This window comes from Coturnix japonica, chromosome 5 (genome assembly GCF_001577835.2).
Source record: "Coturnix japonica isolate 7356 chromosome 5, Coturnix japonica 2.1, whole genome shotgun sequence".
Taxonomy (NCBI): Eukaryota; Metazoa; Chordata; class Aves; order Galliformes; family Phasianidae; genus Coturnix; species Coturnix japonica.
In genome coordinates, this window is record NC_029520.1 from 21,405,820 (window position 1) to 21,429,551 (window position 23,732).

Sequence of the window (23,732 nt, forward strand, 5' to 3'; positions counted from 1 at the left end):
GAGAACAGATATTGTGGCAGCACAGCAAAACCTCAAAACTGACCTCCCCAGGTTTAATTTGCATTATCACACTCTGCGCAGAGACAGCTGCACCAAGTTTGCTCTTATCTTCTAAGGCACAGGCTGTTGTTTCAGAGCACTTTTGTTACGTCGGTGACTTGAAGCATTGCAGTGTACTTCTCAAGCCCACGAGTCCCTTACTGAGAACAGCTGAGCAATAGCAAGCACCTTGACCACACCTTTCTCAGGTCACCAATGCATTGCACACACTGCCTGCCTCACAGGCCACACGTAGCCTCTTGTCTCCAGCACCTCTTTGCTAAGAGTCCGTCTTCAAAACTGGTCTTTTTCTTGTCAGGCTTTCCCAACAAATTGCTCAGTTGTGCTGGTTACTAAGAAAATATTGTAACCTTGAGTCATTTTTCAGTGACAGAAAACAAAACCCCTCTTTGGGATGCCTGTATGGAGTCAGAGCCTGCAGCCAGCCTTGAGACATTAGCCCATGAAATGCAAATCTCCTTACTGACACGCATTTCACGATGCTTCCTTTGTTATCACAGCTTCCAGCAACCCTTTGCTCTTTCTAGAAACAAAGATGGTATCTTCACTAATAGCTATCGATGTTTTTCCTTTAGCTGTCAACCAGTGAGCAATTCAGGTTTTTTTAGCTTGGTCAAGCTCAGCACCCACAAACACATCTACGTAAGGAAGCAGCAGCTGTGCTGGATCTACCATCTGGTAACTTAATTGAATATGCCCAAACCTAAACACTACAGGAAACAGAGAACAATCATCCCCTATTCTGCTTCTTCATCCCAGTTTTACACACCTTGATCATTTTGATGGTTAAGAACGATGGATCACTTGGGAGATTTTGCATTCTTTATCCCCACGAATCCAGCAAAAATAACACCATTTAACAAATGAAATAACTTAGATGACAGCATAGAGAAGGTTAAAGCCATTTATATATACACATATATAAAAAGTCATATTTACAGACCATTTCCTAAGCACAAAACTCTCCAAATGACAGAATTCACTATTTCTGTAGTCTAAGTAAACAAAGTGCATGTTTTTCCCCTTTCTTCCCTCTGCAGCAGAAGATGGGGCAGGGAAGGTCACCTTTCCCTTATACCTTCCTTCCCAGAGTGGGAGCAAGGTCTGGGTAAGAGAGAAAGAGACAAAACCTGCTGATTACTGGGTTAGGGAGACTCCAATCATTAGCTTAGAAGAAAGAGCTGGAAAAGTGATTCATTTACTTGGACAGTCTACCCAACATGTCAACGTCCCAGGGAGATTACTTGGATGGAAAGGTTACTGGGCTGTACCACCAATTTGCTTCCTCCACCACTTCAGGTTCCCCAGATACATCTGAGTCAATTTCTCCTTGCAGCCCCCATTACTCTGGGCTCCAAAACTGACTCTGATGATCCCAGTAAGAGTGGGTCACAAGGACTAAGCTCCCCAAGCTGTCAGGTGCATAAGCTTATGTATAGCTCTGCACTACTTATGACAGGGTGGGGGATGAAAGGTTTTGGACAGTAAATGAGAACAGTGCCAGAAGCAGCCCACTGCATGGGACTGACTACTTGATGTGATCCCTCTTAACAACTATCAGAACAGAGGGTCTTCTGCACTACCACCATCCCTTTTCCTCTCAGGTGTGCAGGCAAGCAGGGGCACTCAGCCAGCACTGCGCTGAAATGACATTCTGAAGCAGGACCAGACTAAAAAGTGCATGGTTAAGAGGCAGGGAAGCTACATGGTTGTCCTGCCAGACTATACTGCACCAGCATGAATGTGAATAGGAACTCAGAGCAGCGCACAGAGTACGAGATACAGGGACAATACTGTGTAGAAACTCAAAAAACACAGATGTCAATACAGGAAAGAACAAACATCCACACAGAACTGACAACAGACTTGAGCCCAAGGAAGATTTGCTTCAAGGAGCTACCATCCTCTATCAGTACGAGGCACCCCACAGGCTACTCACTACATACTGGTTATTCCATTTGAGAGAGCTCTCACTCAAGGAAGGAAACGTGGCAAAGCGTTGAGCCCTGGGCTGTTCTCCCCACCAGGTACAGCTCCCACATTATGTGGATCAGAAAGCTTTGGAGAGACTGCTTTAATCACATCAAAGCACGGTCTTATTCTCCAGAGAATCTCCCCTTCTCTCAGTCCTTTCCCTCCATGTCACGCTGCTCTGAAGCTGCCCATTGCAGGCAACAGCACTGCAGCTTACCTGGCAGCAGCAAGATTCTTCTGCAGGGCAAGTTTTAAGTGCCTTCTAAATGTGTAGACAGTTTGTGTCTCTTTGTTCCTATACTACATTATCCTTCATTTCTTCTTCATCTGACAAGTGCATCACTGGATTTACTCGGGAAGCATTTTCATCCCAACCAGTCTAGCTTAACAAAACAGATACAGAGCATTCCCTGTTATCTCTAGGACGGGTACTTTGGATATTCCAGCAGCTTCCTTCTCAGTTCCAACTACAGTGTGAACTGAAGTTAGCACACCTCGTTGCCTAGTACTAACGATGAGAAAGGATATTCACTATTGCTGACGTGTGCAGATGCTGCTCTCTCTATCAATGCAGCAAGTCACATGCATTGATCCATTGTCAGAAAAGACAGAAACACTTGAGAGTGAACAAGCTGAAAGAAAGCTCCTGCCCTCCTAGACACAGGCAGATTTAGGGCATGGCTGAGAAGAGACATATTTGGCTCTTTGGAGATCAGAAAGCCCGACACCCCCACGTACACACTACACGGCGCCCTCTTGTGGCAGCTATTGGAATTTCATATTTTACGAGGCCCCCGATTTTCTGTCGCAGATCACGTTCCAGTCCTGCACAGGCAGCAGTTCCTGCTCCTCTGGTCACCTCTACAGCACCCTCACTCTTCACTTGCAAGCTGTTTGTGGACGGCTGCAGGAAAAAAAAAAGGCAAAATAAAGCGTTTACTTTTGAGTTCCCCTCATACCAAAAAGCTGATATGACCAGCTCTTTCCATCCTGGGATATGGAGCGTTTCAGGCAGAAAACCTTCCCCTCCTCCAGCCTGTGTCCTCATGACACGTGCAAACCTGCCTGCAAACCCTGCACGAAGGGGAAGAAACCCTCACTAGCTCAAACCCAAACATTCCTGCGCTCTGTGCTTATTGTAGAAATAGGGTACTGCTCTCTGCTGGACTACTGAGTTAACAGCTTGTTGAGCAAAAGCAAAGCAACTAGAAGGCAGACCACTGCCAAATCACAGGGCTATGCAGATACAATCAGGAACCACCTCTCTCCCCAGAAAAGTCCATTTTTGCTCATTAAAATGCATGTAGCAAATAAAATTGAGCCTTGCTAGCTGTTGGAACAATACATTTTAGGCCAGATCACGCCAGGGTCTACTCACAATCATGAACTCTTGCCAGGGATCTCTGGAGCGGGGAGACCTGTCACTTTGGCTCGCTTGTACAGTTCTTCAGTGCACAGCTCTTCTGCTCCCTCATGTTTGCGCTTTGGAGATGCCTGGTCAGATTGCGGCAGTCTGCTTGCTGTAGAGAAAGAACAGTCACTGCAACGCTTCACAGACTGGCTAGGGTTGGAAGGAACCTTTAAAGACCATCCAGGCCCAACCCCCTGTCATGGGTGGGCTGCCACCCAGCAGATCAGGCTGTCCAGAATCCCATCCAACCTGGTCTTCAGTGCATCCATTGATGGGGCACCCACAGCTTCTCCAGTGTTTCAGCACCTTCTGAATAAATAATTTCCCCCTAGCATCTAATAGATATCTCCCCTCTTTTAGTTTAAAAACCATTCCCCCTTGTGTTGTTATTAGAAAAGGAATCTCTCCTGCACACAGCCTTTAAGCTGACACAAAGTTATGTCCAAAATACACAAGTGCTCCCACCTCACCTGTACTGGTGCTGCTGCCCTGTCCTGCACCTGAATCTGTAACTGGGCCGCTGAGGTCTTCCACACATGAAGGGACTGATGCCAATAAACCTATAGGAAGGCAAGAAGAACATAACAGAAACAAGAAACATTTGGGCTGGGAGAAGACTTTCACATGGAAACACCTTAGCCATCACCAGCCAGCACACCTAAACTGCCAAGTGAGGATGAGCTCTGATTTGTACTTCCTCAGGGTTGGTCAAAGACAGACACAGTGACTTAACAGCATATATATGTAGGATGCTCTGCCTATTCCCACCCGTCCCTCCCCAAGTGAAGAATATACTATGGGTAGCACATAGTGCAGAACCAATCACCAACCCTTAAACAAAACCCAACTCTTAGCTGTTCAAGAGCTAAATGTAGCTCTCTCTGGAAACTGAGCAGCTTTGGCAGGGACTGCTGCTCTTGCAAGGACAAGAAAGAGACTATTGCTATGTACTTTAAACCATGACCCTAATTCCAAGCATTTTATGTCATGTTAGAGGCACAATGTTTTGCAACTGTTGGTACTTACAGAGCCCCCTGTAGCGTGACAGCTGCTGGTAGATCTGCTTCATGCGTTCAATGTTCAGCCGGCTGGTCTCCGCATGGTTCACCATGGGTTTGGGGTAGTCCACTCCAATGATGCACTTGGCTGCCTTCTGTACAGATTCTGGTGCGTTCCATGGTTCATAGATATATCTCGAGGGGAAGCCCTTTAGCTTGGGCAGATACCTCCTGCAACAAGTAAAAAGATGCACACGTCACTTCTAGCACAGCAAGGCAGCATTCAGAATGCACAGAAAGCCCCAGATACCTATCAGGTGACTTAAGCTCACAGATCAAGCAAGAAAGAAGCTCAAGTCACATTACTCACTTCACATAGTCACCACTGGGGTCTGTGCGACGTCCAAAGCCCACGGGGCAGTAACAGTGGAAGAACTGCTGGAAGAACGCGCTGCACGAAAGCCACATCCAGCTGCCTGCATTTACACTGAAATCTGCATCCAGCAACAATTCGTCAAACACCTGCAGCAATTGGAGGAACAGACAGTGAGTGTGAGCTCCCCCAGTCAGGACTTTGTGCCATCTCAATATGCCATATTAAATGGCAGGCACCAAACAGCTCTCAGAAACCAGAGCAGCAGCAAGGAGGCAAACTGCTGGCTGAAGCCAGGTGGCTGGTCAATACATCTCACTTCCTGACACCTTCACATAGGGAGGCACTGCCTGCTCACACTGATAAGATGCTGGCTAATCCCTCATGCAGCTACAGACTAAATCACTACCTAGTGTTACAGCAAGCCTGGGGTATCGATCCTAACCGGAGAGGTGTAATAAATGCAAAGCACCAGCTGTGGGAAGCAGGCAGATGCTGCACAGAAGAGCAAGCACCAAAGTAAGAAGAATGAACCCCTCTGAAGGTCCCAGATCTCGTTTCCACTCCAAGAGACGGACAGATTTCAGCAATAACTCATTCACATTCATGCACATATGCAGCGCTTTTAGCATCTGACCCTGAAGCTCTTTCAGCTGCGCTCTGCTTTGACAGCCTTCTGACCAGATGCATCTACCTCCACTTTTTTCATGGGAGGTATGTACACCCACTAAGTTCAAGCTGCTTGTCCCTTCAGATGTCCCCAAAGGATCGTCTTTTACCTCTTTTCTTGTGAGAATTTAGACTCTGATTTCACAGTCATGGAGCGTTCCCTGACCGGCACGGTGATGGATTACACAATAAGCAATAAGGAGAAAGGTCCGGTTATAAAAAGACATTGAACTTTCAAATGAAACAGATGGACTGAGTGAACTTTTATCAAAAAAAAAAAAAAAAAAAAAAAGCAGCCCACCCAACCCCAAAGTCCATATTAACCAATGGGTTCCACTAACATTTTGTTACAGCAACTGGAGACTCTCAATACTTTCTGGGCCCTCATGGTGGAAAGCAGACTGCTAGCAGGCCAGGAGCCTGCTGGCAAATCCTCTCTTCCACGCAACTTCTACATGCTAAGCAAAAGCCATACCTGTGTGCCCATCCTTGCAGCAAGTGCCAGGGAGACTTTGTTTTCCTTATGGCCTCCTGCAAGCCTCTGGAAATGTCAGACTCACCCTGACTCCTGACTCCCAGCTGATCCAGAGGTCTCCCCTGGTCAGGAAACAGGCCACGGCGTGCCTGGCCAAATGGTGGATCCACCCTTCCTGTCTCAGTTGGGTCATGATTGCATCAATCCAAGGGAAACCTGTCTTGCCCTCCGCCCATTTTGCCAAGGCTTCAGGGTTCTTGTCCCAGGGAATCTGGATGCAGATGGGGTTCCCCTCCATGCGATCAAACTTTGGGTTGTTTGTGGCTGCTGTATAGAAAAACTCTCGCCAGAGAAGCTGTCCATACAGGGAGAGGGGAGGAGTGCTGTTTCGCTTCACCTGTAGAGGAGGGAGCAACAGTATTCACAAGCAGGGGAGGACTGGCATCACTCAGATGAGTTGCAAGCCACCCATGCCTTTATACCCACTTCCCAAGACTGTTACTGACAACTGCCATAATGCTTGATTCTGAATCCTCCTTCTCCAGAAATCCCAAGTGATGGATTCAGAACATGCTTTATGCCCACTCGTTGCACCGACAAGTGACTTGAACCACCCATAACTAACAGTAAAAAGCTCTACGTGGCTCACAAAACAGGAGTCCAGCCTGAAGAATAGAGTACCATAAGGTCCGAGACCTGCTCAATTAGGTACAGAACAATCCCTTTTCCTTACCCAAAAGTCCCTTATAGCAGCAACAGGCTTTATCCAATAGACAAACACAAGTGAGGCAATAGCATTTTTTTGCAGCTGTTCTGACACAGTGTCTGGCAACTGGCATCCATCTACGCTCCAAACCAGCCTGCCCTCCCCACAAACTTCTTATCTTACCTTCTTATACAGCTCCCAGAGACGATAGTAAAATAAGCGGCAGGACAAACAGCCAAAACGCAGGTAGGGACTGAGTCCTGTCGGGCTGGCCAGCAATGAATTGGCGTTCATCCTTGGTCTTTCGTAATTTGCAACCCATGCCTAAACATATTCAGGAGAAATTAGCCAAAACAAATCCAAATCTATCAGCATACTTAGGCCTGGCAGCACAGTCTCTTCTATTCACTTCTCCCAGCTACTGCTGGGAGAGATCTCAAGTGGACAACTCCAGTGCCCACACCCTATTCAAGAAAGGTAAAATCTTTGCTTTAAACTAGTCCTTTTAGTCAAGAAAATGACTAAATTTGCTTTGCTTACAGGAGCTAATAACCCTGAGATCTCCCAGGGATGCATATTAATGCAATTGTTTACATCCAAGTCTGCCTATCTCATTTTGCACGCTAAACTAGAGTATCTAGGGAAATTCAGACCCGTTCAGTGCTGACAGTTTAATCTCTCTTTGGCAAGAATTTACACTTTGAGTTCTATGGCTGTCACCAGAACTAAAAAAAACAAGAAGTGTTTAGAAGTTTTCTGCACCTGAATCTAATTTCATGACTTCAAAATTGTTTGCTTCATGCACAGAATAGCGAAGAACACAGATCTGACAGGAGAAACTGAGATAGTTGAGCACAGAGCTAAAGAAATACCACTTTGTGAAATACGCAGGGGAGGTAACTGTCTATGAGCAAGTACCTCAGATAAAGACAAAAGGAGCTGACACGTAGCATGCAGCAGGAACTGAGCAACTTGGATGAGAGTTTCCAAGTTTGCATTCCTCTAAATGAAATGGAGCGAGAAAAAATAAATGAGTAGAATCTTATGTGCTTCTAACAGTGGCACGGCTAATACAGTTTTACTACATCGGGTTTGAAGAAGCCCAGGAGTTCCTTCATCCCCACACAATCCAAGATGACAGAAGTACTCCAACAACATCGCGTGGGCCTGCATAGGCCAATGTAAGGGCCACTGCTAAGATAAGCAGGAAAAGAGAGCAATGGCTAATGTTCAACTTCTTTCTTTTGTCTGGAGCCCAAAGCTGCAGGAATGATCCCTTAAACAGGAGAGGGGATTACCTTTCTTTCCAAGTGTTTATCCAGCCGTGCCAGGGCCTCCGTCTCCCCTCCTTGCCAAACTGCAGGGGAAAGACCATCTGTAGGGAAGCCTGAGGGAAAGAACTTTGTATGATATGAACAGTACAGATGGGAATAAATGTTAGCAGTGTCAATACACACTAAATACTGTGGTTGCTTAATATGGCTGACTTGCTACTCCAGTCCTTCCACAGCAAGCTAAACTCTCAAGTCGGCAGTGCTTGACAATAAGTGAATGAAGTAACATGTGCCTGGAACACCGTTAGTTTTCCTCTCTGGGTCTGTTATACAACCTGTTGAGGACAACAGTAGGAGGACAGCAGCTGGCAGGGACATGAGACACTGATACAGTGGTTATGTGCTCAGAATAGCAGAAAACCTAAGGGCAGATGCAGAACATTTCAGAGTAATGCTAAAAGGGATGTTGTGCATCAACGGAAAGTGCAAAAGCAGCAGCACTTTCCTCTCACAAAGCCTGGCACCTGCTGAAAACATTAAGCTGCCTGCAGGGCACGAAGACAACACTGGAGCTGTCCTGGGTAGGTGTCAGTCATCAGAAGCAGCTTCAATAGAGCCCATTTTGACTGGCAGTTAACCCCAGCTTCACTCACAATACATACCCAGCTCTTCCAGGGATGGGACCCCATACACGTCGTCATGGTTCTCCTGGATATCTACTTTACACGTCTCCATCTGCTGGCTTACTATGCTGCTCACTGGCTTCTTTGGGAGCTCCATACGGCTAATGATGGCCTGGAAGCGCTTGTAGGTGAGGGGTGGCTTGTTGCCATTCAGCTCTATTATTCTGGAAACAAAATAAGCAAAGTGACATAACTCGGCCTGGCTGCCACAGGAAGGACAAGAAAATGACAGCCAAACTGCTGTCTCTGCTCAGGATAGCCTTTCACTTCGGATACAGAAATCTTTACAGATACAGCTTCCACTTGATGCATCCCTCAAAGGGATATTTAAAATGAAAACACAAAACAAAAACCTCGCACTAATCATTCTCCATGGGAAAAAGAAACCCAGCTCTGCTGCATCAGGCTTACCATTACTGCTCCCAGCGCTCTTCACCAGACTTCTGAAGGAAATCTCAGCCTGAATACTCCTTAAGCCGACAAATCCCAGATCTGCATCTGTTTCCCCACCATGTCCTGGCCCATTTCCGACCTTACCTCCCTCCCTGTCTGCCACAACAAGTCCCAGACTGATGGTGATCCCTCCCTCCACCCATCCCAGATGAGACAAATCCCACTTTGCATCATTCCTCTCTGATTAGAGCAGGCACCGTGCTTGCCCACAACATGAAGTCATGGGCAGACCTGTCTCAGGTTTTTTCACCTGTGTCTGACTACGGGACAAAACAAGCAGCTACAATTCCTCATCTCTCTGTTCACTGAGCGCCTGCAGCCTGCTAGGTTAGTGCAGACTTAGTTTGCTTCAGTTTGCCTTGCATAGAGACCTTTGGGAACCCAAAGTAAGGAAGGAGTTAACAGCAAGGCAGGCGGCAGAGGAAAGCCAGCATTACATAAAGCAGAGGCGGCCAACCCCACAGCTCACACAGAGCTGCAGCAGCACTGCCTTCCCCACCCCGTACAGTCAACAGCTTATGCAAGGGGCTGGGCTTGGAGCCCAGCACTTCAGCCACCACCATGTGCCTTCCCTGCCCTTCCTGGCAGCTGCACGTGTGGTGAGGAGGAGCGACATGCCGGCTTTCCCAGCCCTTAGCGGCCCTCACGTGTGCTCTGCTTTGCCATGCTGAGTTGAACTGTGATGTTGGGCTCCGCTCCTCAGTGCCACCCAGGCCACAGGATCTTTCCAGTGAAGCAAGCGCTCCAGGGAGGCTTTAGAACCACCACAGCTCAGCCTGAGACCCACAGGTTCTGTGAGCAAACAGCTAATAGAGCAAAGCATGGCAACTTGCAGGTGAGCACTGCCCTGGCTGACATCATCAGTAGTTCCCTGCCACAGCTTCCCAAATAGCCAGCTGCCGGATCTGGGGCACAAATCATTAAGAGATGGGACTAGAACAAACGGCACATTTTACAGCACCTGACACTGCTATTATGCAACAAAATTTGCATCTTGCCCAATACTGCCATGAAAAGAAGTACCAGATCCCAGACTTTGTACAATATTGGGTATTATACAATACATACTGTGTGTTGTACAGTTCAACCTAACGCACACAGCTTTTATGGGAAGCCCTGCAAGCAGATTCCATCCCCTCCTCCTAGTATCCTTCTAACCCAAGCCATACAATCTCACAAGACTTTCTCCTACACAGCCCAGGTCACAGATTAACAAGACCACCACCCCCAGGATTTCACCAATACTATTCAATGAACCTCTTCAGCTTATACAATTACACCCATACATAAGCCTGTGTAGGGCTAATCATAGACGAAATGAACAGCATTTCTCTGGATTCAAAGAGAAGATAGATAATCAACTGGTATGTTACACAACAGACACTGGACAGAGGATGAACAATTCCACATCTGCAGATGTATAAGCACGTGAAAGACGGAGTGGTGACATTACAACAGGCTGAGTGTCAGCGCAGGGAGAGAATACCTGCCCCCAGGGCACCATGGTCTGGCATAAAAAACTTAAAATGACTTCAAAGATGGAATCAAAGCACTTATTTGGCATGGTGTAATCACCAATGGCAGAACCACCACAGTATATAACTTGGTTCCTTTCAGTTAGCCAGCACTGCTATTGAAAGGCATTTAATTACTTCCATCTGACAGTAGTGTCTGAGGTACGGCCGCTCCTAATATGTGCTACATACAGTCAGGTTCACGGTGCTCCTTTCTGGCCAACACCGCACCCCCAGCACGACCCAGGCCTGTCTGGGATTACAGAAACCACAAGACTGACTGTCAGCAAGCAGGCTGCAGAGGATTTACATCCCTAGGAGAAGAGAACAGGCAGATCCAGAGAAGGGACAAAACAACCCGTCAGCTGGAAGTTGTCAGACAGAATAATGGTCAAGGAAAGCCTTTGAGCAGGCTAAGCTGATATCTAAGAGATTATCTATGCTGTCTGAATCCTACAGCTCGAACACAGATGATCTGGACTGCGTGTCTCCAGGTTTTTAGGGTTCTTTTCCAGAACTGATACTGATTCTGCACAGCCCTCACTTTGTCTGGGGGAGAGAAGGGGAAAGAGGCTCTGATAATGAAACAGCTACACTGGTGGTACCAGAGAGGACTCACAAGTTAACAGAACAGGCTCTTGGTAGATGTCAAAAAGGAGCTCTGGTGGTAGTGTTCAGAACATACTGCAGGCGAGAAGGGAAGGATGGCTGGAACCATTCATTTAAGTGAAAAATCAGTCAGTGTTGCTCAAAAACAGGCCTGATAGTCTTGTCAGAAATTTGATTAAAGCAAGATAAGGCCACCAACACTCAGTTACAAACAATGCAAGTAAAAAAAAAAAAAGGAACAAGCAGAGGAACAATACATTCCATGAGTTAGAAGACTGGATAACATGACTGGAGGGCGATACGCCCTGCCTGAGAGAGACTTCCAAGAGGAATACAGTCTCAGAACTGCAGTACTACCTGCTGAGAAACCCCAGAGACACCAAGAACCTGGAAATGTCAGAGTAATTGGAGACTTCGACTGCCTCTGCAGAGACCAGGCAATTGTCACAACCCATGGTCTGGCAAGAACTGTTTTCTAGATGCTATAAATGAATGCTCCATGGAACAACTGGTCAAGGGTCCATAAGATGGAAAGACAACTTACAATGTTGTCTTAGGCAGCAGGTATAGCTGAGGTATATGGTATAGCCAAAAGTGTTAGTTACCACATCTGCTCCAAGCGTAACTCTGGATGCATCAATTCAGCATCCTCCTGGGATCAATTACACAACACTGGCTTTCATTTTGAGAATGGCATTAGAAAAAAGAAAGCATGCTAAGCAAAAACAAGAAGCATGTAACAAAACTGATGTTGAACAGAAACAGTTGCCAGAACCAGCCAACATGTAGCCAGAAGTTCTGAAGGATGTAAAGAAGTAGCCAGGCTGCTGCAACTAAATATCATTTGCCTTAAAACTGTCCACATAGTGAGGAGGCAAGAAAGTGAGCATGAAGTGAGATTTGAAAAGCACTTCAGGGCATCAGAGGGACTACTGAACAGAAAGCTTGATCTGGTGGGCAGATTAGTAGAAAATACTAATAGGACCGGTGAACAAATGGCTATGTACAATATGCTGGAGGGTTAAACTGGCCTTGGTAATGGGAAGTTGTAATGTCTATTAGCCATATTAATCTCAGGAGCAGGGCATATCTGGCTAACAGATTCCACCAGGAGTTTTGGAAGGCACCTGATAAGATTCTCACAAACATCAGCCCAATGACAGTCAGAAAAGCAAACTAACAAAAACACTGGTGACTGTTGAAAGAAGGATATTACAGCACTAAGTGAATGCGTGTTGCTCCTACACCTTGAACACCAGCTACAGTTCTTCACCCTCCATATCACCCCATAAGCACACAGAAATACAAAGTAAGACAACAAAAAAGATATCAGAACAGCTGCAGAACAGACTTCAACTGAAAATGTAAATAAGCTAAGACTCTCCAAGTGGGAAAAGACAAGGAGGACAGAATTAAGGGTGTGAGGGGTGCTGAAGAAGTGAGGATAAATTAAGTGTTCATAGCATCTTCTAATGCAAGAAAGGTAGAGAGGAGTTCCTCCTTATGAGAGAGGTGAAGAACTCCCCTACCCCACGTGTAAACATTTCCACATAGCACATGCTAAACTGCAGTGCTCTTTCACACAGGAAGTTACATATACTAAAGATTTAAAGGAGAAAAACTACAATCAACATTACTGATACGAGTCATCTGAAGGAAAAAAAGAAAAGGAAACCAGCCTATAAGAATAACACTGAAACATGGTTCAAGTCAAGCATATTGTATAGTCGTAGCTGAAAAACTGTCTTAAGCCAACCTTACCTACATATAAATAAACCAACCTCAAGATATAGGAAAGACTTTGCCATAACAAATGCACAATAAAGACAAGGCCTTCAGATTTTAGAAGAAGGTAAGTTTGCCCCAATCTACCTTGTTCTACTTCTTCCAGTTGTCCTGGCACATCCATCTGTTAAAGCCCTGCCTTTATTGTCTCTGTTTGAGACAGTAACTCGGACACCTTTAATACAGTGAAGTAAAAAAAAGCAGTCCACACAGACAGGTCATGCCCAAGAAAATCAATCAATAGGACATAGCGGAGCAACTTAAATGACAGTAAAGTACAGATTAGTTAGCCTGAGGCAACACCTTTCTATACATTCACGTCACTGTCTGCATATTGACGCACTCTAATCAAAAGCTGGAGTGCGCAGAGTAATCCTGGTGACACCTCCCAAGCTCACAAGGGATGACAGAGATCAACATACAGTAATCGAAGTAAATGAGGAGACCGAGGTCTTCCCAGCCACAGCAATCCCAGCTGAGGCAGCACTTTGCCCTTACCTGTCCAGGTCGTAGAGCGTGTGGGAGTTCTCAATGACCACTTCCACACCAGCCTCCTTGGCCAGTTTGATAATAGCTGCATCTCTCTCCTTGCCAAATGGTTCCGAGTCGTATTCAAAGGTGAGACGAGTGACTCCCCATTCCTGTAAGAAATAATACAAGCAGGTGCCAAAAAGAAAACCTTTTTAACCAGCACTATTACTAAATCATTGAAGTTGTAATTGCTACTGTCAGCTCCTGGGAACTTAGGGAAGCTTCCTGTGGAGAACAGCAGTCTGTCATTGGGGTAACGGAAGAACCAATAATTTTATCAGCTCTGGCAAATGCTGTGCAAATTCCTAAAAGCTGGATTTGAACCACACGAAAGGAGGCTGGAGTTCTTCTCTATTTATGTTCTTAGCTTACAACTTGACCTAACACCACCTTGTTTGGTTGTATCCAAAAGAAACCCTGCCATCCCATTCCAGTATTTGCAAAAAGAGGATTTCAGAGAAATCTTTCAATGTAAAAATATAAACTTCTGAGCAAGGATTGCATGCAGACTACTATCAACTAAAGAGAATACACTTAATTCTTTTCCCATGTCTCCCTATAAAGCCATTGTACAATAGAAGACCACTGCCCAAGCCAAAAGCAAGAAATGTGGTATTGGGAAAAGGACAAACTTAGCAGACATCTCTGCTCCAAAAAGTAATGTATGATACTACAATTCAGATTGAAATGATTAACTCTCCAAAGGTAGAACTTCTATTCAGCCTAGCGGATCCATAAATCCATTTTTTATCTCACACCTGCAGCAGATCTCTCACAAAGGCCTTATGAAATAGCTCTCTGCCTCTTCCAGGCTTTGGCACTGCATAGTTTCCTCTCAAAGACTATGGCCTAGTTTTCCTCAGAAAATGAATCCTATGAGAAGAGGCTTAATGGTTTCCACAGTGACCCTCAGGAGGCATCCATCAAACAGAGCAGCAGCCCACAGATTTGTTTAGCAAACACTCCAGTCAAACACAGCCAGAAATCTATAGAGACACTTAAAAAAACCTGCACACAAGCAAGATGTGAACCAGTCTCCAAGTGAGACAGTGAGTCACTTCTGTAAGCACAGGATGGTCTCTTCCATCTCAGAACCAGACCTAAGAGGCATCAGAAACACAAGCACTGCACAAGGAACAGACATTATTAGTTCATTAATGATCATTTAAAAACAAAGACTCAAGACTGGGATGGGAGTTTAGAAGCAGAAAACAACCATATAAGCTTGCCTTGAATCGTAAAATTACTATTAGGAAGGAAAGAGAACTACAACACGTATGTACCACAGCAGGTGACAAAAATCCTATATTACTATGAAGTTTAAAGCAGAGCTAATGTGTACACTTCATCTGCCTGCCTCACTGTACCCATGCACACAGTGCCACTGCAGCAACTGTTACCAACAACACAGCTCAGCTCCCAGCAGCAAGAGCAGAAATTAATTGGACGTAAGTGCTGCATTACCACATGTGTCAGCTCCTCACAACAGCTGAGAGCAAAGCACAAGCTGCTGCCATTCATTTATCCAGTATTTGCTGCTCAGTTTATCAGCTCAGGAGAGGCCTGAATTCCCACGAAAGCCACACATTTACCTTGTAGTAGAATGAAAAAGAAAACAAAAAACCCACCAACTCTGTTAAGAGCACATGTAAGATATCCACTGAACTGCCTGCCCAGTCAGAAGAGATTGTACCAACCCCCAGGCCTGGCTGATCTCACAACCATATGTCCAAACCTCAGACCCTACTGACTACTTCTTTGTTTCTTTGATCAGAATGGGTATATTTCTCCCACACAGTTTCACTTATCTTGCAAGTACCCAGTCCTTGAACTAAAATAAGGAGGGCATGGGCTACTAATAGCTTAGACTTGTTTGCAGATCAAAAGATAAAAATAACAAAGTCTCTAAAAAGGCTGAAAGAAGCACATAAGTTTTGTCACGTGCTAACCTGCAGAAGCCAAAATAAACACTGGTGCACTTTCTGATCTGCATACACTATTCCCCTCCCCAAGACTGCGCTCCTCCCACAAATATACATCAGGATAACATACAGCAGGAGGGTGCTGACTCAAGTTTACCTTTTCTTTTCTGCAGCTGGGTCACAGCAGGCTTTGGGGGCACTACTTCTGTCAACCATCCCTAAAGTACAATCTATATGACAAACACAGCTTATAAGACCATGGTGAACCCTGTTTTCCTGTAGCTTTGTCATTCCAGCAAAGATGCTGCCAGAAAGCTTCAAAGATGATGGCAAAACAACGTTAGGATGTGACAGAGAAGAATGAGTCATACAATTCTAACACTTGAGGAGCCTTTGTATTACAGGAGATACTCTTGCCAGCCTTGCCCATCTCACAGTCTGCAGTACTGAAGCATCACTTTAGAAACATACCCCACCAATCCATCATCGACCACAGAGGTCAGTGCATATTCCATTGTCCTAAACAGTACATCAACAAGGAGCTTGGACCTAAGCTGTGTTTTGCTGCTGAGGTGCTTAACTGCAGCCTTGAATGGAAGCAGACAAAGAAGGTCAGCTAGCACAAAAGCTTCTGAATTTTGAAATGATGACACAAAGCCTCATTTGCACTTCACCTGCAGATCAATATGCTTTTTGTTGTTGTTGTTGTTTCAGCTGTTTCTAAAGGCACATATGGATATGACGCTCCTACTGAGTAAAGGCAGCAAGACTGCAGTACAGTCCTGTGAGGCCTGACGTGCAAAAGCAAAGACAAAAAGCCACCATTCCAGAATGCAAAGTACAGGTACCCCAGCAACGGATTACACTCTACTCACTTGCTTGTAAGGTTGTGTACAAGAGTATGTACAGCTCCTAAGTTTGCCATAATGGATAGCACTGAAGCTAACAAGAAGCCAAGTCACCTACAACAATGGGACATCACTTTTCTGAAGTACAGCGAGGAAAACAGAGTGTATTATCTTACTTTAAAAAGTCTTGGGAAGACATCTGTCGGCTGTCCTCGTACCACAAACAAGCGAGAGTTGAGTTTCCTTAAACTGTTGTCCAGATCTTCCAGAGACTGGAGCAGAAATCTGCAGAGAAGCAAAAAGAGCAGTTACCACCAGCCAGGCCGGCTACAGCCAAAGACAAGTGAGGAAGCTCAAGTGGAGTCCAACAAATCTGCATCGCCAATCAAACTGAAAGTAAGGACAAAAATAAACAAAAACACCAAACAAGCAAAACTTCTTATTCTTCCCTAGTTTGTCTACAGTTATGAGACTGCTGCACCAGCCAGTGCTTTTTGCATTTATGCGTTTTAATTCTTAATGTTGCATCTTACTGACTCTTCATTTTGCCATGAAACAACTTAATCTGTCCAGTCTTTGCCTCCACTACCATACGTCTTAACTCCAGTTTGTTTGTCTAGCCCTGAGAAATACACCAGCTTTAAAACTTTAATCTCTGCAACAGCACGTGGTGCTACTGGGAAACTCACAGCCCTTGGTTAGCACGTCTGCTAACCTCTGCCTCTCCCCCACTCCTACACGCCCACTATGCAGTGTGACCTGGAAGACTCGGGTATCTGCAAAAGCTCTCTTAAAACCACATACAGTTAAGAGGAAGGCTAACCTACAGCTGCTCTGCAAACAGTGAAGGTCAGCTCTCTACTCAGCTGTATTACTGTAATGGGAATTGCAAGCTTGGTGGTAGAACAAGATCCCTCTGCACTTCTGGAAAAGGGGCTGAGGGTTTGGTGCAATAAAGGCTAAGCATCAAGGCACAGAAGACCCAGAAGCGGGTCTGGATAACCAGAATTAACTATTTCCTTACTCCCTGCCCACCTCCCATCTGTTAAACAGGAACAGCACCCTTCCAAGGCATTCTGAAGATCAAACATAGGTTATAGCCTTATACAGCTTACATAGGGTATGCAATTAAGTAATAAAGGATTTACAACATGACACATTTCTGGAGGCCAGGTTAAAAGGAAACACTCGCTTTGAAGCGCAGACCTCAGAATACAAGTAAATGAAGGGAAAAAAACAGCAAAACTAAGCCAGGGTTCCCTTTGGGAAACAAGAGGGCTGCAATAAACATAAGCAGTTTGCTAAGACACTTCTGCCCAGCAGCCAGTAGCACCAACTGCTACCTGTACACCTGCAATAAAGGTCTTTTAAGAAACTGCTGTGCTGGGAGCATTGCTCCGGCTCTCCTAGATGAGTAATGTCAGCAGCGTACAAACAGCACTTCAGCCTCTTGAAAGTCTGCTCTACGGACAGCCCGATTCCTGCCGCGAGCAGTACCAGGATGCACCAATTGCTGTGATTTTTACACCCGCACTGTGGTGACCGCTGCACACCGCTGGACCTCCAGCCATTCTCCAACCTGCCATCTAGAAATGCTTTGTAAGCAGCCCCAAAGCAGCCCCCAGACGCAGCCAGGCGAGCAGCCAGCGACAGCCACAGCTTCCCCAGCCTGACGCGTGGCCATGTGACATGGCGGAACGCTTAGGAGGATTTCCAGCCAGGCGGGCGCCCCGTCCAGCGCACCCGGCGGATGACACGAGGGCAGGGATGTGCTCACCTGCACACGGGGCAGCCTCGCACAGGTGAACCCCTACCTGCCCCACCATTTCCAAAGGCTGGAGCACCGCGACTCGGCACGGCAGCGTTATGTAACGTCACAGCCTACTGGGTGCGCTCTCTTTCTGCACAGCCGTGACTCACCCCAAACGTTTGCCCACGTTCAGAGGGAGGAAGCGGGCAGCTTGACCACACAGCAGGCCCAGCACTCCCCCCACCCCCCACAACAAACAAGAGAGATGGAGGCGGGGAGGCGCAGCCGGCTTAGGGAAAGTCTAATAACGTTACATAAAGTTCCCGGCCGCCTCCCGCACCGCCAGCGCGGATCTCCCTGCAGCCCCAGCCCCCCGGCGTGCCCCGCTCACCGCCAGCGGTTGATGCCCACGGCCGAGGAGGCGGCGAACCACGGGTCCAGGATGTAGACGCAGCGCACGGTGTCGGCGCCCCGCAGAGCCGCCTGCAGAGCCGGGTTGTCGTGGAGCCGCAGTCCGCGGCGAAACCAGTGCACGGAGCGGCAGAAGCCGCGCGGCGGGGACGGGGCCGCCGCCATCACGGGCAATAGCCTCTACCGGGCCGGGACCGCCCCGCCGTGATTGAGATGGGGCGGACCCGGGGCGGGCGAGGCGGCCCGGTGTTATTATGCCCCCTTATGGCCGCGCCGGGAGACAGCCGGGCACCCTCGCACGCCCCTCCCACAACCTCAACGTGAACGGACGCAGAGCGACTCGGGTTTTATTGGGCTGGATTTAGGGATTACAAAATGCGACATTCCGAAGGTGTTATTTTTAGCGAAGGGTTCGCCGGAACGGAGGGGATAAGGGGATAAACCGAACCGCAGACACCAAAGATGGCGCAGCACACATCCTTCTGAAGGAAGCACAATGGAAAACAACTCTCCATCTCATCACTGAGAAAGGCAGATGCCAACCTTGCTCCTCTGCAAGAGTAGCACAGGTAACTCACCGTGCTACCATTGTGTTTCAGAGGGCTGATGTAAGGCCGGTCACTTCAGAGAGCATGCTCTCCCTCTCAGGAAAAGGGAATGAGAAGTTTTATCCCTGCTTCTGAACATAATTCCCCAAGTAAGAAACCAGATATGAGAAACAGGCAGTATAGATCTCTGCAGGACAAGACATTGACTCTGGGAAAGGGGATCGAGAGGCACCGCTGTGTCTTCGGCTTGTAGAGAACCAGAAGGGAGGGAATCTCCAGTCCTTGGCACTGAACTAGGCAATAGGAACAACTGCTATTGCCATCTACTTTTTTTTTTTTGTTTGTTTGTTTGCTTGCTTTTTCCTTTCTTTTTCTTCTTTTCCCCTTTTTGTGCAGCAGAAGTTTACAGGCAACCATCCCCAACAGCTCGGCCACCTGATCCTCCCACACACAGAGCTCCAGGATTTTGTAACTTCAGACCCTCACTTCATTCTAGACTCCTAACTATACAGAGCTCCCACCCCATTCTTTGCCCATGCCCCCTCACCTCCCACCCCTCCCCAGCCAATGACAGAAATTAGTCAGACTAGGTCAATAGCAATGTCCATTTTACAAAATGACCACAAAAAAAACCCAGTCTGCTAATTCTCCGGAACACATGCTCTCACCCTGCCTCTGAGATGGGGAGATCCATGGATAAAACATAAGTCAGTTCGTTCTTTGGCTCTGGTTCCTGACACAGCTCCCCATTTGCTGCAGGTGAATACTTTTCCTGCTCCTTGCTCTTCTCCCCAGGAAGGAGTACTGAAAGTTAACTCCCCAGGTGCAGAAACAGAGGTGCAGGCTGGACCTTCCTACACACCAGTCTCATTTTTTTCACTGCTTTTGAGATTAGGATCCTCTTGTGCTTTTCTCATCTCCAACCCTTTTACCCACGTGTAGGCAAAGGAACCCCCCAGAACCATCAAGTTACTGGTCCACCACAATAAGCTCTTGGTCTCTTCAAAGTAGACAACAGCCAGAACTGTTTGGGCACAGGCCTTGGCTGTCCCAGAGACATTGTGGGTGAGTGGGCTGGTAAACTTGATCTGCAGTCCAGTCACATACCCAATGGCAAAGCCAAACACTCCCCCCAGGGTCATCATACCCCAAAAGCTGGGGTTTCCCAGCTTGTCAAAGTGGTAGAGGGTGTGGAACTCGCCCGTGATCATCATGAGTGGGAGGAACAGGACACAAGCATTCACGTTGTTGTAGAAGGTCAGGTGCCAGATGCTACCATCCACCACAGGCAGCACTTTCTTGGTGTAGATGGCGTTGAGTGAGACACACAGGCTTGCTAAGATCCCAAAGATGATACCTGTCCATGACAGAGTGCCCTCTGCTCCTTCCTGGTCAACACCCAGCCAGAAGCCACCTGCAATCAAAGAAATCTGGTATCATCTGAACTGCCAAAGGACTCAAAACACACAGTCAGTGATTCATCATCTACCTTATGCTGAAAAACCACAGCCACAAGCAGAGACAGGATTGAAGGCTTCCCCTTTCTATTATGTTAACCCACAAAGTGTCACGATTACTGTCCTGGGAAGATTTATTTTAGGAGTGCAGATAATTAATTGTGCTATCTGTTGGCCTCAGAGGACTGATTCCCACACTGAGAAAGCAGCAAGAGCTCAGAAACTATTACTCCAAAAAGCTGAGAACAAAAGCTAACGCTATTCTTTGTATATGGGTCACTTTCAGAAGGAGACCGAATGATTTTAATTGCAAAGAGATCAAACTGGACACACAGCGACACATTCCTCTTATCCTGAAAGTTTAAAGAAAATTAGGATAAAAGCCTCACACCCCCACCCAGGATTTGCTGCGCTGTTAGCAATAACAGACAGATAAGCTGTGGAAAGATGGAAAGTATTACATATGGGTGTAACACTAAAGAACTTGATCAAAAAGAGGTCGCAAGGCAGAAAGATGTCTTCACTGCAATAAACTTTGATGCTCACTCTTTGACCATCTCTGAAATGGGAGATGAAGGCTCCAGGGCAGAGAGAGACTTCTCCCCATCCACCTTATCAGCAGAATATAAACAGGGAGATCACCTATTGATGGAGTATTGCAATGCCTTTGCATTAGCTGCTTCATATTGGGAGCCATGTGGGAAGCTGCCTGCAACGCACCCTACATGTGCTTTAAACTAAGCCTAAGTCCAAACAAGTTCAGTGCATAGGAAGAAGACAGGAAGAACCCTGTGTCAGGGTACAAAGGATGCCTGGCTATGCTGGCAGGCATACAGACAATGCACCTATTGCAGAAGAAGGAGCTGGGAGATTGAGCCTTAAAGTAGCCTGGAAGGCTGGAAAGCACCACAGACTTGGAGAACATCCGACCATTAGACTAGGTCAGATTAGACTAGATGCCAACTGCTTGCATCACCTGGGGAGGGCAGCTATTCAGCCAGAGTGGCCCCCTGTTAGCTCTCATGGAGAGAACTATGTTTGCCTTATTGAAATCCATCTGCTTGTCTAAACACCAGCATGAACACAGGTCCATCAGGAAATGGATTGAAGTTAACATTCCTGACAGTGAATGGCCCCGAGATGGACAACAGCTTTTGGCTTTACTGAGCCTTTGGAACAAAAGACTTGTGAGCAATTCCCACTAATGCCCTGCCCTACGTTCTTACCACACAACCAGATTTTCTGGTGGTGATTTATGCTTGATTTGACTAACTAATCCTATCTCAACTGGCATTCTGCATTGTACGGTCCCAACAGTGCTGGCAATTTAAATAAACACTGATATTGTTTTCAAAGTTAATCATTAACATCCACTTGGAAATAAGTAGAAAACAAGTAGTTTTTCCTGTGGTCTTTGCAGAAAAGAAATGGTACTAAGCGAAGGCAATGAAACTTCATTAAAAAGTGGATAGTTGTTAGTGCTTAAAGTGACAGCAAGTCAAGGAAAAGGATCACCACTCAACCTGAGGAAGCTGCCACTGCAGCCCCCTTACCGTGGCTCTGCCTACCAAGAGGTGCTAAGCAATGCTCATAAAAAGCAGGTAGGAAGCCCTCAGCAGGGAAGTGGGAACTTAGTGTTCCACTGTACTGCAGGAAGAAGGACTGAAGAGTCAAGAGAGCAACCAAGGACCTTTTAGCAGGCGTTAACTCTACTGTGCACAGTGGTACATCTACATGTTGAAGCCCAGGAGGAGACACCACAGTCCCGTTAACCAGGTCCCCCTCCAACCACCAGGAGCATCTCCTTGGGCTCTCTGGGGTTTTAGGACAGGTGCAGGCCCATCCCCACTCACCTATGATGATGCCGCAGGCCAGGAGCGCGTAGAGGGAGGTGGTCTGCTTGAGGAGCAGATAGGAGAGCAGCACATTGAAGACGGTGGTGAGCGAGCGCCCCACGTTGTAGAAGGCCACGCCGACGTGCTTGAGGCAGAGGTTGTTGGAGGTGACCATGCCGATGAAGACGACGGAGAGGGGCAGGACGCTGCGGGACACCTTGGGGTCGAGGCGCAGGTTGGGCAGCGCGGTGCAGGGCCCGCAGGCAGCCCCCAGGCTGAGGCCGAGGCACAGGGCGGCCGTCACGGCGCACTGGAAGAAGGTGACGAAGAGCGGGGCGTCGAGGCGCAGCGAGGGGCTGTCCAGCAGGTACTTGTTGAGGAACACCATGGTGATGGACACGAACCAGTAGAGGCTGACCACCAGGGCGATGCGCAGGGCCCGCAGCACGAAGGGCACCCGCCGGCCCCCGGCGCCCTCCGCCGGCAGCAGAGGGTCGGCAGCACCGCCCAGCGCCATCCGCAAGATCCCGGTCCGCGTCAGCTGCGATCTGCTCATGGCGGCCGCAGCCCGTCAGCCCGGCTGGGCTCGGCCCGGCGCCGCCTCCCTCCTCCTCCCGCCGCCCGCCCCGCTCACCCTCCGCTCCGACAGCCGCCTCCACCGCCGCCGCCGGCCCCGCGCTTCCCGGAGCGCCGCGGCCCCGCCCGCCGCGCTTTATTCACGCCCCGCGGGCGCCGCTCGCCGCCTCCCCGTCGTGCAGGCCGCGCCGCCATAGCGGGAGGGAACGCGGGGTCGCGGGGAGAGGAGGGCCGGGCCCCGCCGGGGGGAGTGGCGATGGAGGTCTGGCGGCCAGCAGCGCGTCCGGCCGGCCAACCACCTCCAGCCCGACGGAGCGGGACGGCCGGCGCCGGGCATCTCCGCAGGGCAGAGCAGAGCAGAGCAGAGCTGAGCAGAGCAGAGCAGAGACACAGGGTCCTTGTGCAGCCCGTGCCGATGCTCCGCCCGATTTTGATATCTTTTTATTTTCTTGAAGCCCACAGCATCGCAGTTTCTGCGCTCCAGCCGCTTTTCATAGACTTCCCAGTGCTTTGCTGGGGGTGGTTTCCTCCTGCTTGCCTTTCTTGCTGCCCGTTCTGCTCAATGGAGTGTCACATCACACGAGGGCAGCTCTTTTATTGGGGGATTATTCAGGCACAAATTACCTACTTCGTAGCTCATAACGTCTGTAGGCTTCTTAGCCTACATGTTCTACTGTGGGAAATAAAGACCTCATCTACCCGTTCCCCTCCCCACCTCTTAAGCAACTCCTCTCCCCAAAGCAGCCTGTTCAGGCTCCCAGGGCTGGCAGCCGGCTGGGATGAAGACGCCTGGATACTAAGGAGCTGCACACAGCAGTGCTGGGAATAATACTGGCCCTGCTGTCTCCTGTCAGCATCCCTCCCGTGCCA

The 23,732-nt window shown here is 47.9% G+C and overlaps 2 protein-coding genes across 4 annotated transcripts; both read right to left on the reverse strand.

Moving 5' to 3' along the window:
- Positions 1 to 948: 948 nt before the first annotated feature.
- CRY2 (cryptochrome circadian regulator 2) lies at positions 949 to 19,809 on the reverse strand. Of its 2 annotated transcripts, none has more exons than XM_032444893.1 (12): positions 19,663 to 19,809; positions 16,462 to 16,570; positions 13,483 to 13,625; positions 8,603 to 8,787; positions 7,965 to 8,053; positions 6,850 to 6,990; positions 6,046 to 6,357; positions 4,814 to 4,965; positions 4,472 to 4,674; positions 3,916 to 4,005; positions 3,413 to 3,554; positions 949 to 2,938 (listed from the first exon to the last, which is right to left on the reverse strand). In XM_032444893.1, exons 1-11 carry the CDS (start codon positions 19,686 to 19,688, stop codon positions 3,415 to 3,417), a joined length of 1,590 nt encoding a protein of 529 aa, XP_032300784.1. In that variant the 5' UTR covers positions 19,689 to 19,809; the 3' UTR covers positions 949 to 2,938; positions 3,413 to 3,414. The 2 variants fall into 2 exon arrangements, with proteins under 2 accessions (XP_032300784.1, XP_015719875.1); XM_015864389.2 differs by lacking the exon at positions 19,663 to 19,809 and adding an exon at positions 18,427 to 18,697.
- SLC35C1 (solute carrier family 35 member C1) lies at positions 18,778 to 22,968 on the reverse strand. Of its 2 annotated transcripts, XM_015864390.2 has the most exons (3): positions 22,921 to 22,968; positions 22,305 to 22,834; positions 18,778 to 20,408 (listed from the first exon to the last, which is right to left on the reverse strand). In XM_015864390.2, the coding sequence occupies exons 2-3, from the start codon at positions 22,801 to 22,803 to the stop codon at positions 19,849 to 19,851; spliced, it is 1,059 nt and encodes a 352-aa protein (XP_015719876.1). In that variant the 5' UTR covers positions 22,804 to 22,834; positions 22,921 to 22,968; the 3' UTR covers positions 18,778 to 19,848. The 2 variants fall into 2 exon arrangements, with proteins under 2 accessions (XP_015719876.1, XP_015719877.1); XM_015864391.2 differs by lacking the exon at positions 22,921 to 22,968 and having other exon boundaries at positions 22,305 to 22,905.
- Positions 22,969 to 23,732: the final 764 nt, after the last annotated feature.